At 32.7% G+C, this 24,022-nt stretch overlaps 1 protein-coding gene across 1 annotated transcript in view; it reads left to right on the top strand.

The window, feature by feature from the left end:
- Positions 1 to 1,406: 1,406 nt before the first annotated feature.
- LOC140442024 (glucose dehydrogenase [FAD, quinone]-like) overlaps positions 1,407 to 24,022 on the top strand; it is a 51,996-nt gene continuing 29,380 nt past the window's right edge. The window contains exons 1-3 of the mRNA XM_072533060.1: positions 1,407 to 1,810; positions 8,618 to 8,798; positions 20,893 to 21,166. Of these exons, the coding sequence (XP_072389161.1) occupies positions 1,523 to 1,810; positions 8,618 to 8,798; positions 20,893 to 21,166 (743 nt within the window). The 5' untranslated portion in view covers positions 1,407 to 1,522. The remainder of the gene's footprint in view (positions 1,811 to 8,617; positions 8,799 to 20,892; positions 21,167 to 24,022) is intronic.

Below are 24,022 nucleotides of genomic sequence, written 5' to 3'. Positions count from 1 at the left end.
TAGATTTTTATTTGCTGTCTATGATAATTATTTTTGTTTTTCCGAAGCTGATTTGAGATCTTAAATCTTTGCTTATCAAGTTTAGCCGTTTAGTAATAAAAATCATTTTGGTTTAGACTTTCTGGTTTTTCTCCTACAACTAAGTACTCAGTTTTTTGTATAGTAATTACGAGGCCCCATTTGGTATACTCATCTTCCAGTTTTCTAAGCATGTAGCCTACATCACTCTCGTCTTCAGCTAGAATGGCTTAGTCGTCAGCGAAGTGTATCGTGTACAATCTATCATCTCCGATTGGGATGCCCATATTGCAGCACTTTCTTCTCCACACTGAGAGTGCCTCATTTAGATATATTTTGAAGAGTGTAGGTGCTATGCAGCAGCCTTGCTTTAGGCCCTTACTAATAGGAATTTCTCTAGTTATTCTATTTCCAGTTTTAATGTTTGCCGTCATATTTTTGTAGAGCTGTTGTACTGCTTGTATATTTTTTTTGCTTATTCCTTGTTTTTCCATTGCTACCCAAAGCATTGAATGTGGTACACTATCGTATGCCTTTGTCAGATCTATAAAGACTATATGAGTTGAAAGGTTGTGGGGTAATCTTTTCTTGATAACTTGCTTTAGAGAGAATATACTGTCCATACAGGATCTGCCTGCACGAAAGCCATTCTGTTCTTCAACATCTGTCATCTCTTTTTCAATTTTGTTTTTTATTATTTTTCCATACAGTCTTGAGAGTGAATTTATGACACTTAGCCCCCTGTAGTTTGAACAATTCTTTCTATCTCCTTTTTTGTAGATGTTGTTAATATGTGCTTTTGTCCACTCCGGTGGTAAGTCGTGTTCATTATAGAATAAGGTGAAGACATACACCAGTAACCAATCTTGCATTTTTTATTTAATTTAAAGAGTTCTCTTTCCACGCCGGCTCTCTTAAGGACGTCATCGTTTCGAACTCTATCCACCCAAGATATGCGCATCATTCTTCTTAATGACCACATTTCAAATGCTTCAAGTTTGTTGATAGATGTTTTTTTTCAAAGTCCACGTTTCCATGCCATAAAGCAAGATGGACCATATGTAGCACTTGACCATTCTGACTGTACCTACTAAAATGTTTCCTTCTTACGTAAAGTAATAACATATTTTATATTATTCCACAGCGTTAAAGTTGTAAATAAATATTAACTATCTACTAATAAAATACGAAATTCACTAAATATTGTGTTTTATTGCCTTTTTCAATTAAAATTCGTAATCTAAAAATAATATAAACAAATTATTATTTTAACATCCGCAAAAATAAGTTTCTAATGAATTTTTCTGTTTGTATTAAATTTTATATTACACCACATTTTCAACAGAACGTACTTTCCGAAAATATCAAAAATTATAACTCGATTCTTGTTTTCCCCTTGACCTCAACACTTTGATAATATTTCACCGCACTATAATCGCGAAGATACTTATATTCCTTAACCGACCGCTATCCACTATCAGTTTGTAAATATTGCCAGCGGAAAATGGAATGTGGCTGTGCGAACAACTTTTTGGGGCCATCGTTGGACCAAACATGCGGAGGTTCGATATTCCTATTTATGACCCTACTAGACACTTTTATAAGAAATGCTTGCGATATATCGGAAGCATGTGAAAGAGTTATACCCCGCAGAAGGCCAGATCCTGAGTACGATTTTGTAGTGATCGGGGGCGGTAGCGGCGGTGCTACTGCTGCGGGAAAATTGGCACAGGTACCGGATTGGAAAGTTCTGTTAATAGAGGCTGGAAATGACGAGCCACCAGGGTCACAGGTAAGGCAAATATCAAGTAGTATTAGGTATGTTGAATTTCGGTAAAAAATACAATACCATGCATCGCTAACAAAAGTGCTTCATTGTGCTAAAAGTAGTTAATTTTTTATGCAAAAAACTCGCTTTTTATCTTTTATAACATATTTAAGACATGTATTAACAAACATTTTTTAACAATGAAAGCTGTCGTTTTAATAAACTATCTGAGAATTAAAATTGTTTTATAAAGTAAAATTTGATTCAAATTAACGAAAAGTTTTAGCGAATATTTATTACAAAAGCTACAATAATAAATAAAACAGATATAAGAATATTTCAAATTATAGATTTTTTATATTCATATACATTTTATGATATTCATTCACTTGATAGATCTTTCCGGCAAAATTTAAGAACGTGCCATAAAATTTTGTTTAATTAATTGATATTTATTGGGGAAAAAAAAACAAAAATCTATAATATTTCTTTTTCCTCTTTCAATTAAAATTTAAAAATATTGTTTGTTTTTTGATTAAAAATTATATCAATGCGAATATCTTTAGCGACTAATCAACTGGTCTTTCCTTTAGCAACTTTTATTTAGTACTTTTTAATACATGTTCTATTTATTCATTTGTACGTTCTGTCCTGCGGTTTTTACTTTTTCCCTCCATACGATTGTTTTTGACAACATACAAAGTTCTCACTTGCACCGCTTTCCTCTTATCAGTGGCGGCTTTTGGGGGTAGGCAGGATAGGCCGGGCCTACCCAATAATTTTAAGAGCTTTAAAATAGATAAACACATATTCAAAAATTATGTTAATGCATGTAAATAACTTTTAAATGTACTAAATCACTGAATACATTGCGTCCGTTAAAACAACTATGTTATTATATTCCCACAGAAAACATCGAATCGTATCAACGCATTTTAAATATCATTAATAGGCCCGATCGGAACTGGCCGCCCAGCTCACATAAGATCCCCGTACAATAAGCGTTTGAAGTTAAGCAGCTTGCCGGACAACGATTTATATTGTCGTTTTTATGCTTGCTGTTTAGGCACCAGACGATCGGGCCTACGTCGACCATCGTTGTCACTTGTTACGTAATTATCGAATTGTAATATAAATTATCTTTTAAATTATGATAAAAAAATATGTAACATAATCTATAATTGTAACATATTTTTAAACAAACAACACAATTGCAAACAAGTGCACGGTTGCCCAAATAAATTAAAAAAAAAATCGTAAAATTCAAAAAAAAAAGATTCCCACACTCACACAAAAAAAATGTATTACACATACTGGCGGCTACAGAATTTTTTTTGGGGAGGTCATGGATCTTGAGGGTGATTACTTTTCTCTGATGCAAGGTCACTTGTAGTCTTACCACCAATAGGATAAGTGGGTTTCCAAATATTTTTAAAGGGGGGGGGGCATGACCATGGCCGTGACCACTCCATCTCTGAATACACATAGCTTTATGTAATTTGCTGGCTTGGCCTACCCAAAATTTTACCACACCAGCCGCCACTGCCTCTTATGCTTCCGCTTCTATCGGAGCATGAAAATCATTCTAGCAATTATTACTTTATGTAACAATAAAACACTGAAAACATTGTTTTTAAAAATTTCCACAAAACTTATTATAAAAACTTATCACTACAACTATTTCGACAGTCGACAGAGTGCCTTTCTCAAGTGATTGACTATTATTGGCATGCGTTTACACTTTACTTTATAGTCTTTACTGAAATAACTTGAGCAGGGAAGAACTTTTTGTCTCTAGTTGATCATTCAGAATTATATCTGTGTTTTTTAGTTTGTCAATTTCCATAGATTCTAACAAAGATAACTAAAGGCCTTTATTTTGAATGTGAAGATTTTTAAATTGGTCATTAAAAGAGGTTTTTTCTCTGGTGGTGGAAATACTAAGTTCAGGGCTTTCTTTTGTAGTTTTTGATTTAAATTTTTTTTAATTGTTTGTTCGTTGTATTCATTGTTTACTGCTATTTGCTTAATGATATTAAACAGTTGATAATGTAGGCCATTTAAGTTAATTTCAATGTGTCTGATTTACTTCAATTGTATACTTCTTTTTGAAAAAACACTTTTTTTAAAACAAAAGACAGTTAACGTAACAAACGAATTATGATTTAGAATATTTAGATATTTTATTTCCATATTGTTTCTATTCCGCTAACTCGTTTTAGCGCAAAATCGGGTCATCCACCTGCCACTGTTTTGCATACAATGTCAAATTTATTTTAATAATTTAAAACTCAGCCGAAGGCATTATTAAAGATTGATGTATTTGGCATCAATCATTTATTCTTTTCTCGTTAATCTTCACTCTACCCTCTTGGAAAAACCAGATTCGTTTCATTTCATTAGTATGCAAATTATATTATAGTATATTATAAAAATGTATATTTAGATAACGAGAAAAGCTCGAGTTTAAAAAAAAAATATTCTCATAAAATATTTTTTTATAATCTCATTCGTGAGATCCTCCAGAATATTATGGTTTTAGAAGTCACTCATGCAAAACATATTTTTTTAATAAATTGTGAAAATGTACTTTTTTAGCTCAGAAGTTAAGAACGTTTATGTTTTTTTTTGATCCTTCTAAACAAAAAAAGTTTTTAGCAATTTTCTTGTAAGAAATTTAATTGTTTTTGAGTTATTAACAATGTAAAACTAAAAAAAAAACGAAAGATGGCAATTTTCAAGGCTGAAAAATACAAGTTAAAATTATTATTTTTGTAATCGTCTATTACTTTTGTTTAAGTTCAAATCTTCTTCTATCATATTCTTATGAGCATTTTTGGCATATTCTATTTATAAAGGTTATTTTTTAATTGCTAACTAATAGCTTGGTAGATAAAGCACAAAGCTCAGCTTCGTTCGAAAAAAATATTCTCATGAGATATGTTTACATAAATATTTTAGTAAAATGCATCAGAATAAGGTTTAAGATGTGGCTTATATTAAAAGTAATTCTTATTTCATGTATTCGTTTCTGTGGCCTTTTCTCTCCTGCTTTTATCATTTCTGTAAATATTTTTGTTATTCTTGAGCTCCTATTGTTTTTAAATTTATTAATATCATTTCTTATTTCTTCTTTTGTAGGTGCTTTTATAACTATGTGATTATGTTCAATTTTATAAATTGTTTCTTTCCTTCTTGGTTTTTATATAACTGTTGTGCAAAGTAAGTTTGCCAATTCATCATTTTTCACTGGTGTCTTTTCAAACCCATCTGAATGGTATACATACTAGTATCCAGTTCACGATGAAGGTGGAAACTAATTTATCCTTATCGTTTCTCGACTTCATCATAAATAAAAACCAATTCCAAGGTTTTCATCACTTTGTTCATCGAAAACTTACTCATACCAATCGTTACTTGCATGTTAACTCTTATTATCTACCTTCAAAAATGAAATTAGTCATTAATACCCTTGTCTCCAAATCCTTTTTGTACCTTGTTCGATCAATCAAAGACAATATTTCAAATGAACAACGCATAGTTTATAAAATTCCTTGTGCAGACTGTTATCGAGACTGTTATATAGACCAAACAAATCGTTGAATCCAAAATAAGATTTATGAACATTCCATTTTTGTTCCTAATTCGAATTCAATTTCAGCTTTAAGTCAACATAATCTTCAGACAGGTTACAAAATTGATTTTTGAAAACTCCAGAACCATAGCCCTATCCGCTTCTATAAACCAAGAACTATCCGAAAAGCCATATGCATTAAAAACGGCTAACTTATCTCAATAAAAGGGATGACAGCATCTGGTTACCTTCAACATAGAGACCTCTCGTAAATAAAATATCATCCGCTCCACCCGTCAATCCAAATCCTACGGTCAGAAATGTTTACACCAATCACCTCGCCAGTGCCCTTGCCAATATCCATGCTAATCCCTACGCCAATCTCCGCCAAATACACGTCACCCTCTGCTGTTTTAAGTAGCAGTAGTGCATTGGTTAGTGATTAATGTAGTAATATCTGGGGGCTCGGGAGAATGGGATGTCGGAAGTTTTGAAGAAGACATCAAAGAGAATGTCGAAGGCTTGCCGCAGTGAAATTCGACGCCGATGAAGCCGAAAGACAGCTGAGTTTAATATTATATCTTGTAATAGTAATGATCTTAGATTAAGATATAGATATATGTATATGCATATATATATATATATATATATATATATATATATATATATATATATATATATATATGAAAGTAAAATATTGCATTTCATTTCAATCGGAACTCCACCATTGCTCTACACGTGTTTCGAGTTATTCAACTCATCATCAGGAACACTTGTAGAAGTTCAACTGAAATGAAATGCAGTCCAGTATTTGGTTAGTATAACCAAAATAACAGCCAGGTACGCTAGCAGCGACATCTATACGAAGTAACAAGAAGTCCAGAGACCTCTCTCTGATAGTAAATTAGGTGAACCGCAAATTCAAAGCCTCTTACTAGAGACTTTTAATGACGCTAGAAGTATCCTTTTACTTCAACATGCATCTACGATTCACCTTTGAAAATTACTATCTTTTTCGCTCTTTACGTAGAGAAAGACGTTTAAATGAATTTATATTTAATTATATATATATATATATATATATATATATATATATATATATATATATATATATATATATATATATATATATATATATTATATAATATTCTTCTTTAATTGCCATCTTCGCGGTGGAGGTCGGCAATCATCATAGCTCTTCGGACTTTCGAGACGGCTGCTCTAAAAAGTTCATTTGATGGACATCCGTATCACTCTCTCAGGTTGCGCAGCCATGATATCCTACACATCTCTATGCTTCTCTTTCCTTGGATCTTTTTCTGGATAATCAGTTGGAGCAAGGTGTATTCCTCTCCACGTGTAATATGTCCGAGATATTCCAATGTTCTTGTTTTAATTGTATTTAAAATTTCTATTTTTGCTAGATCAGCTCTTTCATCATCAAACAGTTCGCGATATATATTCTGCCCATCTTTGTACTCTCTCGTCCGTATGTGTTATAGTAGTCCTGTGTCTATGCAGAAGTGCACCAGTGGGTTTATTACCTTCCTGATCTCGTGGGTTATCTCTCTGTATTTATTGTTGTCTTTGTTTTTAAATTGTCTATGTTGTTCCATCATATTCAGTATCTTGGCATTCATCCATTGTTCTTTTCTCCTTGCGGAAGTTTTTAGTATCTCTTTACAGGGTTCCAGTAGACAATCTTTTAGTCAATACCAGTACTCAATATCATTATTATTTGTGTTCCATTTGCTGCAGTTCACATGCAGTTCATGTTGGAGGCTTTCTTTTACGTTAGGTTTTTGAAGCGTTTTTGTGTCTATTGTAGGGATTCTTTGATGTCTTTTAATATTCATAAAAGTAGTGTAATTTTGGCGATAAGTGGACTGTAATCTGAGGCCACGTCTGGTCCAGGATATACTTACACGGCTTTAACAGCATTACGGTATCTTTAGTTGATCATAATGTAGTCTATCTAGTTCCTGACCACTTTCTTCAATGTATCTGCTGGCGATCGCTATGTATACAGTCATCTGTTGGGTAACTTGAAAAATATGTTTGTAAAAATTAAGTTCTGCTCTTGACAAAATTGTAACAGACAGTCTCTTCTCTCGTTTCGATTTCCCAGGCCATAGTTTGTTATATAGTTTCCGCTTTCCAATCTTTGCATTGAGATCACCTAGGACTATCTTGATTTCCCTTGTTTTCGTTATTTTTAGTACCTCTTCGATATCTCGGTAAAATAATTCCACTTCTTCTTCTTCTTTGGCATTTGCCGTAGGAGCATAAAATTGTATTAAATTCAGTTTGGCATTAGATGCCACCAACTTTAGAGTACCATTATCCTTCTGAGATAGGGAACTATTCTCTGAGATACGGGGTTATTCTCGCTACCGGAATAATTTATATTGTGGCTTCGTCTGTTGAAAAAGAACTAAGTTTTGTATATATATATATATATATATATATATATATATATATATATATATATATATATATATATATATATAGGTATATATTATATATATACACTGAAATTTCCGCGGGAGCTATATGGGCTTTCTGTAATTTTCAGGGTTTACTGCCGCATTGAATAATTTTGGTTGAGAAAAACCAATATTTTGACATTTTGGCAAGCACGCACTTGACATTTTCATGTAGTAACGCCTCTTGCTGGTAAAATTTTGCAAAATTTTGAATTTACTTTTCTAAGATCAATAAAGAAGAAAACAAAATACTAAATACATTAATTTAGTAAATGGGTATTTTAAACATTGTGTTGTTGGATGAATTCTTCAGTATTTTTTCTATTAATAATGTTTTGGTCTTTCCAATTCAATGATTAGATGATAATATATGCGAGTTAATTGTTTTTGCTCAAGTCAAAATTTTTTATTTATTGTGGTGTGTGATTAATTTATTTTTGCCGTAAATAAATGTTTATTTTTTACTAGTTTTGACATTAGTATATATCAATCCCACTGATATAATCAAATATAATAAAAGCCGAAAAAACTAATAAATTTTTAATTAACAATTTTAATTATTTCGTAAAATACTATAAACGTACAAAATATCGTACGTTATTAAATTATGCAACTGGGAATCTTGATTGGGAATTTACATAATTAAGTTGTTACAGTCAGTAAATCTCAATCAGTCGAATAAAAAATGAAGAAGACGGATTCACAAAAACGTGAACGAAAAAACCTTGACCATGACCATACGTTTTTCTCATATACTGCGTTTGTTTATAGGTTCCATCAATGGTAGTGAGTTACCATGGAAATAAGTATGTTGATTGGAAATACAAAACCGAACCGGAAAAAGTAGCATGTCAAGGATATCCTGAAAAAAGATGCAGTTGGCCTAGGGGTAAAGTTCTTGGTGGATGCAGTGTCATTAACGGAATGATGTATACTAGAGGCACACCGAAAGGTAAACACTAATATAATGCATTCTGTATTTTAGTAAATAATTCTTAATATACTATTTTATGTGATATATGATATTTTGTTGAAATTTTGTAAACTTGTATTTATAATTTTCCATTTCTTTATAAAGTATGTAAAATTGAGTCTCTCAGAAGCACGATGGTCTAAGAGTAAAATTAATATATTGAGATATCGGCTACTAAGGAATTGAGCTAAACATGAAACCATTTTTTTATTAAGCAGTGCCATAAAACAAGGTTACTTTGCACCATAGTTTTTAGTTTCATTTTCTTAGAGTGGATATAACGTTACTCGAAAGAAGATCTGAACTTTTTATTATAAATATCTATTTAACAGGTCGTAATATAGCTCTTCCGATTTTAAACTGTGCACCTTTTAAATGCAAAAAAATGTTGGTCGGCCCAGTTTTTTGAATATAAACCTACCTACATTTATGAAAGAAGCCTAGCCGGAAAAAACATTGCTACGTTTTAAATGAACAAATTTTATTATAAGTACAATAGTGAAAATACAAAGTTTGAATCTAATCCCACCACAATTTATCGCATTCTGGAACAATGTAAAATTCTGGTCTGGAAGTTTTCTTGGGAGAATTTATGGCGCCAATTACATTGTCCCACGAATACCATATTTCGTCGCATCTTTCTGGCCATTTCCAAAACTTTAACGATTTTTACATGGCGTTGATCATCGCTCCGTCATTTTCTATTGCTGTTATGAGTCCAGGGTAAACAATGATCTTCATAGACAAATAAAAGGTACTCACCAATATTTTTTTAACATGATCTAATGCAGAGTTTTTTCGGCACAGAACGTTTTCGGCAATATTTGTTCCAAAAGAACCTAAGGCGAGTTTTTCATTAAATTCTTTCTTCTTCCATCTCTTGCAGCTTATTTATTTCATCATCTGATGAATTCCTGTCTAGTGGAAAGTGGTCGTCCAAAGCAATATCGTTATCTGAATTATCTACGACTTCTGGCTCAACAGCTTGATGAAGTGTGGAAGTAGATACTTCAGTTAGATCTTTTACATTAATTTCAGAATAAGCAATACTTTGTCCTGCTAAAACATTTATTTTCTTTTTCTTCCCACGTGTCTTAAACTGGGTGGCTTCCTTTCTTATATCTTCTAAATATATAATAAAAGTGTTTTCGATATCTGACGAACTTGATTTATTATGATGTGTTGTATGACTATCAGTTATCTTTCACACTAGATTGCTGAGTTATTTTTAACCGCTCCAAGAGCGGTGTTATATCACAAGGAACGATACCACATTCCGTAAATCCCGACTTTAATATTTCATCGCTATTCGTTTGTATTTTTTCGATTAATGATCGTAAAAGCGTTGGAAAATGCTGTTTCTCAAGTACGTACTCCCCACATGAGTTTCCTTATATTCAAATAAAATTTCTTTCCAGGCCTTTGTCGTTGGTGCAAATAATACAACATCTAGCGGTTGTATAACGTGGGTGCTATTCGAAGGCAAGCATAAAATAAATGTCGTGTTTTCGACACAAATCCAGGACTTCAACAATAATATGAGAAGACAAATTGTCCCCTGAAACGAACTTCTTTCCCTGAATTTTTTTAAACCTGGTCAATAGAATAGTGTTAAACCAATTTGCAAATGTCTGTGATTCGAATCAACCAGATGCAGTTTTTGCATAACGCGTACCAGAGAGGCCATTTTCAGTCCAGGTGTCCTACAAATGCTTGGATTTGTACACCACATAAGGAGGTCGTAGCTCACCAGCTGCATTTCCACACATCATAAGAGAATCTTTTTGAAGAGTTACAAATTCGTTCAGGATATTGAACCCCACGTTTAGTTAATACCTTTTTTTGTCCGGGATCATCATATTTATGATTTTATGATTTTACATATTTATGATTTTACTGTCAATGCGCTTGTTCATAAGTATTGATATTAGTTTTTCATGTCTTACTTTAACGAAAGCTTTTTCGTAGTCAACAAAGCATAAGTGTTTTAGCACAACAAGCACAACAAGCACAACGTTTACATCCCGACATCGCTGAATCAATATGTTGATGGCCAATAGTCCTTCTCGAGTACCCATTCCATTTGGAAACCCGAACTGCGTCTCGCTAATATCCTACTCTAGCCTTTCGTATATTTTCTTATGCATAACTTTCAGCAGTACTTTTAAAATATCAATCATGAGGCTCAGTGTTAGATAGTCAGAGCACTCCTTTGCTGCTTGTTTGTTAGGGATGGTTATAAATGCTGGCTTCAGCCACTCTTGTGCTATTATTCCAGTATCGTACACCGTGTTGAATAAATCTGCCAATACTTCCAAGTTATCCTCTTCTACTAGTTTTAACAGTTCTACTGGTATTTTATCTAATCCAGCTGCCCTATTGACTTTAGAGTTTTTGATAGCATATTTGATTTTATGTATCTTCTATTATCTTCTATTATCTTCTGTCTCTCTAAAGAATTTAATTCTTGTATTTTCTGCATTTCACCATTTTCATCTTGGAAAAGTTATCTAATGTACTCCTCCCATCGTCTTAATTTCTCTGGTAAATCTATTAGTAGTACTCCTTTTTTATCTTTTATGTGTCCTTGCTGTCTATTTTGACACATTCCAGTCATTTCTTTTATTTTTTTGTGCATATTTCTCATATAATATTTTGTTTCTAGTTCTTCTATCTCTTTACATTGTTTCATCAAATCGATTTCCTTAGCTGTTTTGATTTTTGCCTTAATCATTCATTGTATATCTTTATACTTTTGTAGATCTTTTCCTTTATATTTCATTCTTTCTTTAATGTGTAATAGTATTTTTTTTGTCATCCACTGTTTTTAGTATATGACCTATGTTTTATTAAAATTTCTTGAGCTGGTTTTAGTAATGTGTTTTTTATATTATACCACTTTTTATTTACATCCATAATTTGTTTGTTGTCAGTTATTGTTTTTTGCATATAAACATTCACATTATTTTTTAATTCGTTTTTTATTTCTTCGTTTTTAGCATTCTTACATTAGTTTTTGGTTGTTGTTTTCTGAGTTAAATTCTTTTTAATTTTATTTTCACGTCAGCAACTAACGGATTGTGGTCTGAGGTAACATCTGCTCTAGGATAAGTTTTAATTGAGGTTATAGTGTTTTTATATCTGCTATTTACAAGTATAAAGTCTATCTGGTTTCTGACAATGTGGTTTTCTGTATGTAAAGGAGAAGTCCATGTATATAGTCTTTTCTTAGAAAGCTGAAACCAAGTACTGGCAACTACCATATTCTTTTCTTGGCAGAATTATATGAGCCTTTCTCCTCTCTCGTTTCTATTTCCTAATCCGAATTGTCCAACTATATTTTCAACTGTACCTTCTTCAATTTTTGCATTAAAGACTCCTAAAATGTAAGTAATATCTTTAGATTGTGTTAACTTGATTGTATTATGCAATTTCGAATAAAATTTTTCGATCTCATCTTCGGTCTTATCAGCTGTGGGAGCATAAACTTGGATCATATTAAAATTACAGTTCCGTGCTTGAATTTTTAGCATTATTATTATTTCTGAGATTTGAATCACACCTAGCACTGATTTTCTAATAGTGTTGCTTATGATAAAAGCTACTCCGTATCAATGATCAGTTTTGTCTCCTCCAGTGTAATAAATATTGTGGTTATTTATTGATATCTCTCCATTTCCTGACCATTGTACATCGCTAACCCCAAGTATATCTATATTTAGCCTCTCTCTCCCTTTAATAACATTATGTAATTTTCGACGCTGATACATACTTCTTACACTCCAGGTAGCTATTTTTATCTAAGAGGGTTGAGTATTTTTTTTTTGTTTTTTGTGCAAGGGTTTCGCATGTTGACGACCAAGGAGGACTTGCGTTCTGATGGTTGTCTTTCCCTTAGCATAATCAATATGTCTCTTGTGCAAATAGTGCTAGCCATTATAATTTGTACTAGAGATGTCATCAGGAACCTTCAATGCAGTGGTTTCTCGTTGCCTTCTGCATTCTAATGCCGTTGACCACTCTCTTGGTTCTTCCGCCTTCGAGACAAATATCTCAGTCTCAGGACAACAGAGTGTCCTTCCACTTACTAGTTCATCCGCCCCAAGCCGTTGGCCAGTAAATGGTGGATTACTTATCCCAGCAAACACTCGGACGTCAGAGCCTCGTTAGTTATCTAGCAGGATGTACTAGAAGACCATGATCTAGATCATCATACGAGCAGGTGAGGTTGACATTTGAATAACAACAACTATACAACTCTATAAATCAGATAAGTCACTTATCTAATCAACAATTAACACTATTTTTTAATATCTTTATTTAAAGAAATAAATAATTAAGTATGTAATGGATTCTACAGTTCCAAATCCAGTACTTTCTATCCAGTTACACGTACAGGCAAGATATCATGAAAAATAGCCAAACACATAAAAAAGAAAGGAATAACGCCAACTTTAGAACAAACAACAACTTGAAGCCCAAACGAGAAGTAGTAAACATTTTTTTATCTTTTTTTTGCGTCCCAAAATTGACATAAAGGACTTGATACTGAGTAGACAGGTATTAAAAACAATTTTAGAAATAGATACTCAGGTACTCATATATGATAATTTGCTTTCGTTTCTAGATTATACTTCATAATATTTTAATTAATTGAACCTTTGAATATTTTTTTCACTTGATTATATTTACCTGCATAAGTAAGGTTTTAAAAAGTGGTATCAATAACGCAATTTTCCATTTTCTGCATGCAACGATATTTTAGAGAGCCTCAGCGGCTCTTTTAATATTTTGTACGTATTTCGGTTGAACTAAAGTGTTATATACACATAATCGTTTGTAGTTTAAAGTAAATATTACTTTAGTATAATTTAATTTTCTATTTATGGGTATTATGAAGCATAGTATATTACATTATGTACACACGTTTGTCCTGATAGAACAAAATCCTTTGAGTTTGCATGTCACCAATGGAATGATATATCCAAATTACGCCTAAGGGTAGTAATTAATTTTTGATAATTCATTACTCCTGAAAAGCAAATTTAAGGCCAGAATAAAGTACCTATTAGCAGTTTAACACATCCATGCAACCAAATGATTTATTAATATTTCAACGTGTGCTAGTATGAAGGCTACAATTTATTGGAAATAGTAATAGAGAATAACTTAGTCTGGTTTATTACCATAACAAAACTATTTTTATTTAATAAATAACAAATAAAAAACAATATGAAACTAATTTATTAATTAATATGATATTTAGGAAATTTGGTCTAAGGTAAATGTTCGAAGTGTCCATCTCCAACCTCTATGCAAGTTTGTAGTCGATATTCAAATGACTGAGACACATATCTTGTTAGCTGGGCGATTTTGTTTAGTAAAATACTTTTGAAGATTTATCAAGCTACATTTTACTGCTACTGCTAGCGACAATCTGTCGCTCTTGGAGCCATAGCAGGCTATATACACGGACATTATACAAACGGACAAGATACCACTGTTTGTAGCTGCGTCATATTAACGCTCATGGAGCCACTACAAGACCAAAACGCGGCGATATGCGCGCTGTAAACTGTCGCTCGTGGAGCCATGATTTTACTGCTTTACTGCCGCCGTAATTTTACTGCTACTGCTAGCGACAATCTGTCGCTCGTGGAGCCATAGCGTTAGTACTGTTCCTACAGATTCGTAAGGCATTGCTACTTGCCGTGGCACATTGCCAAGTGATGTTGTAAAGGTGCCTAAAACTTCTATTTGTGCTGGTTTACCCCAAAACATGACGAATATTTCTTTTTAGTTAGAAATTCAAGTCACGTATTCTGAACTCGATCTTTTTTATTTTTCCAAAAGTACTGAAAAAAAAATATGTTTGTGGTATTATAGAAAAGGTCGTTATACGGTCTTTAAAATAAGGTATCACTTAACCCCCTTTTTGTTAAAAATTTTGGGGGTGTCCGCGTCCGGTAGAGATTTGATGTAATTTAGTTGAAAATTAGTCTGCAAAATGTCCCCCTCACAAATAAATTCGACATGATTTTTTACATTGACCAAATTATAGAGAGTGCAAAATTTTCAAATTTTCACACTGTATATCTACAATATTTTCTAAATGTATTATGTATTTAAACCAATCAAATCAAGCTACGTACTAATAGTTTACAAATATGATAAAAATTGTATTTTTAACTTGAAGCGATAATAACAAATTGAGGTTAATTAGTTCCTTTGGTATATTCAAATATGATAACAACTAGACTTTTATAGGATTATTTTTTTTTTCTTAAGTAATACATTAGATATACATACTGACTATTGATAAAACACTTTTTAATCGTTAAGTCTAGTTTTAATATACAAATCGAGCAGAATGTTTAAAAATCATAAACTAAATGAAAGAAAAAATATATGAGCACATTTTTACATTTTAACGTAAATAGATGACTTGATAGATAGATAACGTGAATAGATTTGACTTTTTAATTACAGGAAAACACAATTTTTCTTATATTCTTATATGAGCTTATTTTCAATTCTTGATTTTTTCCGTTTTTTTGCTTTCGTCTTTTATTTTTGCTTCCTTTTCTGCTCTTATTAGTTTCGCTTTTGTGTTACATGAGTTTTTATGCAGTCATTTCATGTTTTTTTTCTCGTCCATCACGAAATGAGTATTGTTTTTTATTCTATCATCAGCTATTAGTTTTTTGAGACCCTTACAGTATCCTGCAGTTAATTAATCATTTACTATTTTTAGTATTTTTTCTTCATTTAGAGTCCCCTTTCTTTATATCATTGTGTGTATATAAAAATATTATGTGGGAGAAACTCCAAGACCACAAAGAGCCATAAATGAGCATGAAAGATATATCAAAAATAAAGACTTGCATAAATATTCATGAAATAAACAGACATGAAAAATAAAAAATTCAAAGTAGCAGCGCTCATCCTACTTAATAAAGAAAAATGTCTAGCAAATCCTTAAGCAGAATGTAGCATACTATAATTGCCATTACTAAAAGTAAAAGTCAGCAACAAAAATATACCAATTTGCTTTGCTTCGGAGAATGAGTAACCAGTCATCTCCTTTATTTGGTCCGACCATCGTACTGGAGATCTTCCTCTGGATCTTTTATCCTCTACGTTACCTTTAACTATCATTCGTTCCATTCCTTCTCTTCTTCTAGTTACATGTCCAAAATATCTCAGTAGGTATAATTTGGTTGATAGTTGAATTAAATCTGATAGATCTGATACTAGAATTAAATTATTTGTGCGATGGGCGATCCATAGTTTGCACAAAATTCTACGGTAGACCCACATTTCAAAAGCCAAAGATCGTCAGTGTTATTTATGCCTGTCCAGTTCTTTATCTTCTGTAGCCACGACATTTGTTTGCGACCTACTCCTCTCTTGCCTTCAATCTTTCCCTGGATGATTAGTTGAGGGATTGCGTATTTTTTCCTCTCAGAATATGGCCGAGTTATCCAATTTTTTATACCTTGATCAAATTGAGTAGTTCTCTCCCAGTATTTGCCTTTCTTAAGACTTACTTACCCTATCTGTCCATGGTATGAGGAACATTCTTCGCAACGTCCACATTTAAAAGGCATATAACTTATTAATGGAAGGTACTCTTTACGTCCATGTTTCCATGCCGTATATCAATATGGACTATACATAGCATTTAACCATCCTGTAGCGGAGATTGAACGAAAGATTGCGGTTATATAGTAGCGGTTTAAATTTGATAAAAGCTTGTCTTGCTTGTTCGGTACGGCATTTTATTTCTTGTTGAGGATCCCATTGGTCATTCATCATCATTCCCAAGTATTTAAATGTTTTCACATGATCGGTTAGAGCATTATCTACTTGCAGTTGTATTCTTAAAAGTGCGTTTTTTCTTATTGCCATGCATTTAGTTTTTCCATCATTTATCTTTAAGCCATATATTTTTCCTATGGTGTTTATTTTATTTAACATCAACTGCATATCATGTTCGTTGTCTGTTATTATCGCGGTGTCGTCGGCGTAACGAATGTTATTTATCGAGAACCCGTTTACCTTTATTCCACACTCAGAGCCTTCCAGTGCCTCTGCAAAAATGTTCTCCACATAGAGATTGAAGAGCATAGGAGACAAAATACACCCCTGTCGCACCCCTCTTAAAATTTTAAATTCTTTTGTGTTGGTTGATTTGTTCAGTCTCACTCGTGCTTTCTGATTCCAATAGAGATTCTGGATAACTCTTATATCTTCCTCGTCAATGTTAGTGTTGTGTAGCATTTTCATCATTGCGTCATGTTTTACGGTGTCAAACGCATTTTCACAATAGACGAATGTTATGACTATATGCTTTTGTTGATCCATGCAGTTTTGTACAAGCGTATTCAAGCAGAAAGCTGCTTCACGTGTACCCAGTCCGCTCTTGAAACCAAAATGTGTCTCACCGCTTAGCTCTTCCAAATTTCTGAACATTCTTGTGTAAAGGATGCGAAGAAACAACTTAAGAAAATGACTCATTAAACTTATTAGTCTGTCGTCTTTGCATTTTGTCTCTATTTATGATTTAGGGATCGTTATAAAGGTTGAATAAAGCCAATCCGTTGGAATCTGGCCGGTGTTATATATGGCATTAAAAATTGTTACCAACATGTTGATGTTATCATCTTCCAACAGTTTCATGGCTTCCATAGTAATTCCATATATTTCAGGGTTACCTAGTTTTACTACTTTTATAGCGTACTTCACCTTGGCGCGAATAATGGCAGGGCCGGATCAATTTTCCATCGGTAAGTTAGTAGTTGGCAGATTCACTCTATTATTCGCAAAGAGGGACAAAGCATAGTTTGCTTAGATTTTAGCTAGTTCTTCCTGGGTATAAACGTAGTTTCCTTGATCATTCTTCAGGCGAGTCTGGTGGTCAGGCATGGTATTTCTTGTATATACTTGAAATCTCTTTGACCTATTTATGTTATCCAAAGCTGTGTGTGTACCTTTCCTTGTAGTGATTCCAATTCTTCACAACGTTTTTTTATCCAGCTTTTCTTTGCGTTTTTAATCCCGTATCCTACGTTGAATTTCCTTGTATTCCTGTTGAATTGTCTGATGTATTTTGGACTGTCTGCATTGCTCAATTAGATGAAGTATCTCTTCCGTCATCCAACCGTTTTTGTGATTTTTTTTTATTTTACTTGCGATTACCTTGTCAGCCTCGACTATAGCTATTTTTATTTTCTCACAGGTTTCCTCTATGCAATTTTTTTTATGTTTCTCAAGTTCTCGTTGATGTGCTTACTGTATGTAGATCTAACCTCTTCATCTCTTATTAATTCTCTAGCGTTTATGTATTTTTTATTAGATGGCTGTTTAACCTTTGCCAATCGAAGCCTTACATTCGCGATTAGAAGGTTATGGTCAGACGAAATGTCCGCACCAGTGTAAGCGGTCACCCTTTCTATATAGTTACGGAATCTTTTGTTTATCAATATGTAATCAATTTGATTTCGTATCATATGACCCGGACGATCTCTGGGTGATCGCCATGTATACAATCTTCTTGGTGGGAGGTGATATTGTATTAAATATGACGAAATGATGGTCATTACAAAATTCAATTAGTACCTCTCCTCGCTTATTTTTGTTACCCAGACCGAAATCACCGACCGCATGACCACATCTACCCCTACCGACTTTGGCATTAAAATTGCCCATTATGATGTTGATATCGTTTTTCTTTGTGACCTTTAATGCTTCCTTTATGTCTTTATAGAAATCTAAAACTTCAGTTTCCGGTTTATCAGATGTAGGTGCGTAAACTTGGATAAGATTTATATTAATAGGTTGACCGGCTAACTTCACTATGATTACTCTGTTTGAAACGGGTATGTAATCTATAACAGACATCGCAATTTTATTATCAAGCACTATTGCAACTCCATGCCTGCGGTAATTATCTGTGGCATCGCTACTGAAATATTACACTGTTAAGTTGTCTTTGTGAGAAATACCTGAGCCAGACCACCTCAATTCACTTACACCCATTGTTTTCACTTCTAGGCGCCGCATTTCTTTGAACAGGTTATGTAACTTTCCTGGGATGCACAAACTATTGACGTACCATGTCGCTACTTTATGAATAACATCTTGAAGTCGAACCCGGGGGATTTTTAGCACCCTCCGACCATCTAAGGTCTGCCTGGGATTGAGGACCTTTACTTTAATTTTGTCCGACATATAAGATAATTATTCCAGGGATATCCGTAGGGATCACACACAATACACAAATATATAACTATATAAATACACATTACACAAACGCAAAATACACAAACAAATAAGTCATAATTTGATACTTCGAGGGTACAAATACTACCCTCAAAGTTTTTCAATTTCAACTACAATCAAGCTATTGCCTTCAAAATCGAGGCCAAGTAACCTAGAATGCTAACAACTTCGTTGATTATATGTTTTTGTAGAATTTTTAGAATAAACTCTTTTTGAAAACGATTTTCGTAGCGGAAATCGAAACGTTAAACATTAGTTAAAAATGCTATTTTCATTAAAATTATTTTAGCTTAATTCCATATAAACATAACAGTTATATTCATTCTCCTTACTTTTCTAAAGTTTTCTTCTGTTCTTCGTGACTTTTTTCCTCTTTGTTTGGCAATCTAACTAAAAATATTTTATTAATTAATTTTACTGTTTATTCCATCTTTATTTTAGTGCCTTTATTATTACGTAATGAAATTTACATACTTTTAAAAGATAACGTAATTTTAGAACTTTATAGACATACTATTTAGAAAATTCAATTGTTTTCATTGCAAAATTCAGTTCTTTACAAACGGTATTCTTTATTATAACATAATAAAGAAGGAATCAAATTAAGTTTCAATTTAGCCTTTCGTTAGCTTTAGCGTTTCTCATATATAGAAAAATATAAATAACCGGGACTCTACCCATTTATTACTGAATACTAAAATGTTTTTAAAATTCTACTGGCTTTTTGATATTTTATAACTAAGAAAAAGTAGTAAGACTATAGTTTGGATTAAATTTCAGAATGATCTGATTAAATGGATTTAATTGAGTATTATTAATTTCACTATTTGAAGCACTTTTAATTTTCATCTAAAAATAAATCACTGAAAACTTTTGTTTTATACAATTTAACAAAATTAATTACAATATTTGTCTCCAGTTTTTAGAATTATATCTTTTTTAATTTATTATATTTTGAATATATAGAATTTGAAGTTGGTCATTAACAGAATGATTATGATCTAGAGGGTGAAGCTCATAAGTAGAATCTGTTTTTTTATTATTGAAAGCATATTGTGTTCTAGTATAAGTTTTTTAAAAGTTCTAGCAGTATGACCGATAAAAGATTTTGTGCAGTCACAACATGTAGATTTGTATACATTCTTATTTAAGTGCGTTTTCTTTTAGCTCTTATTCTTAATATATAATTATTATTCTTAAGTTATTGTTTGGCCTGAAAGCTGGAGTTATTCCTTTCTTTTTATGTGATTGGCTAGTTTTATGTGATTTAATGTGATGAGTTTTTTTTTTGGTGGTGAAAAGACTAATTTTGCAGATCTTTCTTAGGCAGTTTGATTGTTATATCTACTCATTCTGTCTCGTTATTAAGTATTTTTTGACATGGACACTTCTGTTCTATATAAAATAATGTCCTCCTCCTTATTCCTTAAGCTATTGTCAGGACTTGGTGACACTTCAAATATTATTATCTTTCTGTCTCCATTGGCGGCAATCATGTGCCACATGAACGGCTTTATGTATGGATTTTTCCACCAGAGTCTTCATTTTATCTGACCATCATGTTAAAGATGTTCCTCTTTGACAGATTCTATATCGTTAAAATTTATTTACAAAATCCTATAAATATGGCCAAATATCAGAGTGGACTCTTTTAAGTCGTCAACCCTGTATATAATTAGTAACGCTAAACCTTGTTTCTATAAAAAGTTTCTACGTTTGTCATCTTAAAATTTTTATAGCGTCTTCTTTGTTTGCCAAAAATAATTTTGTTTTAATCTCAAATTTGTAGATTACGACTCATGGGCTGCAGCCGGTAATGAGGGTTGGAGTTATAGAGACGTCCTTCCGGTGTTCAAAAGATTCGAAGACAACAAAGAAATCGGAACACTCGTAGAAGCCGAATTTCACGGAACTGGCGGACCTTTGACGACTTCACGCTTCAACGATCAACCTGAATTGGCTTACGATATCTTGACAGCCGCTAAACAAAGCGGCCAGAAAGTTAATAAAGATCTCAATGGCAGAGATCCTAGCGGATTTGCGATCGCTCAATCTAATACGAGGTAAGCTCAAATCATAAAGTTACTGTTTCATTATTGTTATTTAGGTATTTACCCTTTACCATATGATTTTTTCTTTGTTGTCAAAAATAAATTCTAAAATAAGAATTTTATTTCTATTTTGACGGAAAAATATTAAAAAAATCTAGCTCCCAGGAAAACTTTTTTCTCAACAGAAATAATTTTTTTGTTTCCAAATATATTATCATGCAACAATATAATATTTAAGTTACACTATTTTGAACTGTGCAACTAGTATCACCGGTGATCGTAAACAACTTAATGCTTTTTAGTGAAACATGTCACACAGTTAAATTTTTTCCAAATATTACAAAATGTAGAAACAAGTTTGGGTTTCTTTGGAGCTCCTCTACTGACTTTTGTTGCAACTGTTTCAGTGTAACATTAATTATAACGTTTTCTCTTCTTCCTATTGTTTTTAGTTTTGGCGTCAACTGTAACAAGCATATGCTTTAAAGAAGTAAGAGATTCAGGCATCGGACTGTAATAATTTACTAAACTAAACATTAGCATTTCCTGAAATAAGATAACTTGCTGTTTTGGTGTGTTGAAGAAATTATATATTATTAACACTAGAAGCGCTGACATTTCTGCCAGTCCTATAAGCACGAACGGGTCATTTTTGACCCGTTCCCGCTGACCCGGCAAAATTGAATAATTGTAAAAATTGTACTAGAATTAGCAAAAGACTAACTACAAAAAGGAAAAGTTGCAATAACCGTTAATTACTACACGCCTGTCTGTGCCTTTAGCAAAACAATTATTAGATGCTAATAATTGGAAAAAAACATCGTTTTCGCATTGTAATAGGCAAATAACACGATAAACGTGATGTCTTTTTCTTAACGTCCAGACATGGAATCGACATAAAAGAGATAGGTAAACATAAGAAAGATGGTGTAGCTATAATTTATATCTATATTCAGGGATTCTACAGTATTCATTCATGTTACTCTGCAGCATCTTCGCAGGCATTCCATCTCTGTTGCTACTATCTTACTGCTGTTTTTCTTGTTTATGATCCAATTTTCAGCCCCATATGTCATAATACTTCGCACTAATGTTTTATAAATCTGCGTTTTTGTCTTCATATTTAGGTGTCTATCCCACCATACTGAGTTAAGTTGTCGGATTGCTGTTCTTGTTTGTCCTAATCTTTGTGTAATTTCTTCCTCTGTTGTTGCCTTTTTCGTGATTAGAAACCCCAAGTATTTGAATTTATCCTTTCCTTTGATTGTTACGTTGTCATGAATTTGTAGATCTTCTATGTCTTCTTTACTTGTAGATAGGTACTCTGTTTTCGCGAGGTTAATATCTAGGCCAGCCTTGGTATATTCTTCTTATAGTTTCTTCATCATGTAGCTGAGGTCGTCTTGGTCTTGTGCAATCACTACTTGATCGTCTGCAAAGATTAACGTATATAGGTATTCGTTCCGTACCGGTACACCCATGCCTTCGCATTTTCTTTTCCATGTAGTCAAGGCTTTCTCTAAGTATAGTTTGAATAGGGTTGGACATGTGAAACAACCCTGCAGGAGCCCTTTTATTGTGGTAAAGTCTCCTATGATTCTTGTTCCCATTTTAATGGACACTGTATTTTCTTTATAAAGAGCTTTTGTAGCTTCTATGAGTTTCATCTGTATTTCTAATTTGTACATTGCCTCGTATAGTTCTGACCTTGGTACAAACTCATACGCCTTTCGCAAGTCCACAAATGCCAAATGTATATCTCTATGTTTTGCTTTTTTCTTTTTCAACAGTTGTTCCAGTGTATATATGTGGTCTCTGCATGATCTTCCTGCCGTGAAGCCTGCCTGATCCTCCCGATTTTGCCTTTTATTACTTGCTCTTTTTTTTCTCGCAGTATCTTCTCATATTGATTAAATCGTAAAATGTTTTCGTATATGGAAGTTGGATATTTGGTACCAATCGAAGGCATGATAAACAGCCAAAAATACAAATTCATGTTGTAACAGCGTTTGGACACAGAAGTCCAAAAAGGTCAGCCACAAGGAGAAGCGATTCTTCATCATGGCTCTGCTCCCTGTCATAAGTAAAAGTAAATGATTTTTTAAAAATAAAAGATTATTCTTCTAGATTGGCCCGCTAATTCACCAGACCTCAACCCCATTGAAAACTTATATGCCATTTGCAAAGCTAGACTTCGCAAAATCGACTGTCCCTACTACAAAAATAAAACTGATAGAAGCGGACATTCAGGTTTGGTTTTGAGATGAAAAGATATCCGGAAACTATCAGAAGCTCGTAGAATCTATGCCCAAATGGGTAAAAGCAGTAATTGCAACCAACGTACTGTACCTTTGCTTACGTAAGTGAAGTAAAACTTGAGTACTAGTGTTTAATGAGTACGTTAAGACCATACGTTCATACAAATACGAATTTTAGATGTAACTTTTGAAAAGGAAGAGTATGTTTAAAACTATAGATTTAACTTATTTCGAAATAAATTTTTTATGTTCTAAAAAACTTTGTAATACGTGGCAACTACGCAAAGAACATCTTGCGTTGTATTCAATTTTGGAAACATGTTAGTTTCTTATATCAATCACGATTAAAAGAAGTTGTAAAACATGTGCTTGTTTGATTTCAAATTATATATTAACAAAGTTGAACTAGAAATAGAAAAATATACAGTTTACTTCGTCTATTAAAATGTAAAGCAACAATTATAAACAAGTATTTTTTAATAATAATATGTTATCGGTGAACATAATTATGTAAATTAATACATTATTGATTTATCAAAATTACTATAATATTTTAAACAAGGAAATTCCAAATAATTTTAAAATTCTGGTCACTGGTCCATAACATTAC

Source organism: Diabrotica undecimpunctata, chromosome 5, assembly GCF_040954645.1.
Source record: "Diabrotica undecimpunctata isolate CICGRU chromosome 5, icDiaUnde3, whole genome shotgun sequence".
Classification (NCBI taxonomy): Eukaryota; Metazoa; Arthropoda; class Insecta; order Coleoptera; family Chrysomelidae; genus Diabrotica; species Diabrotica undecimpunctata.
This window is presented reverse-complemented; position numbering and strand designations above follow the sequence as displayed.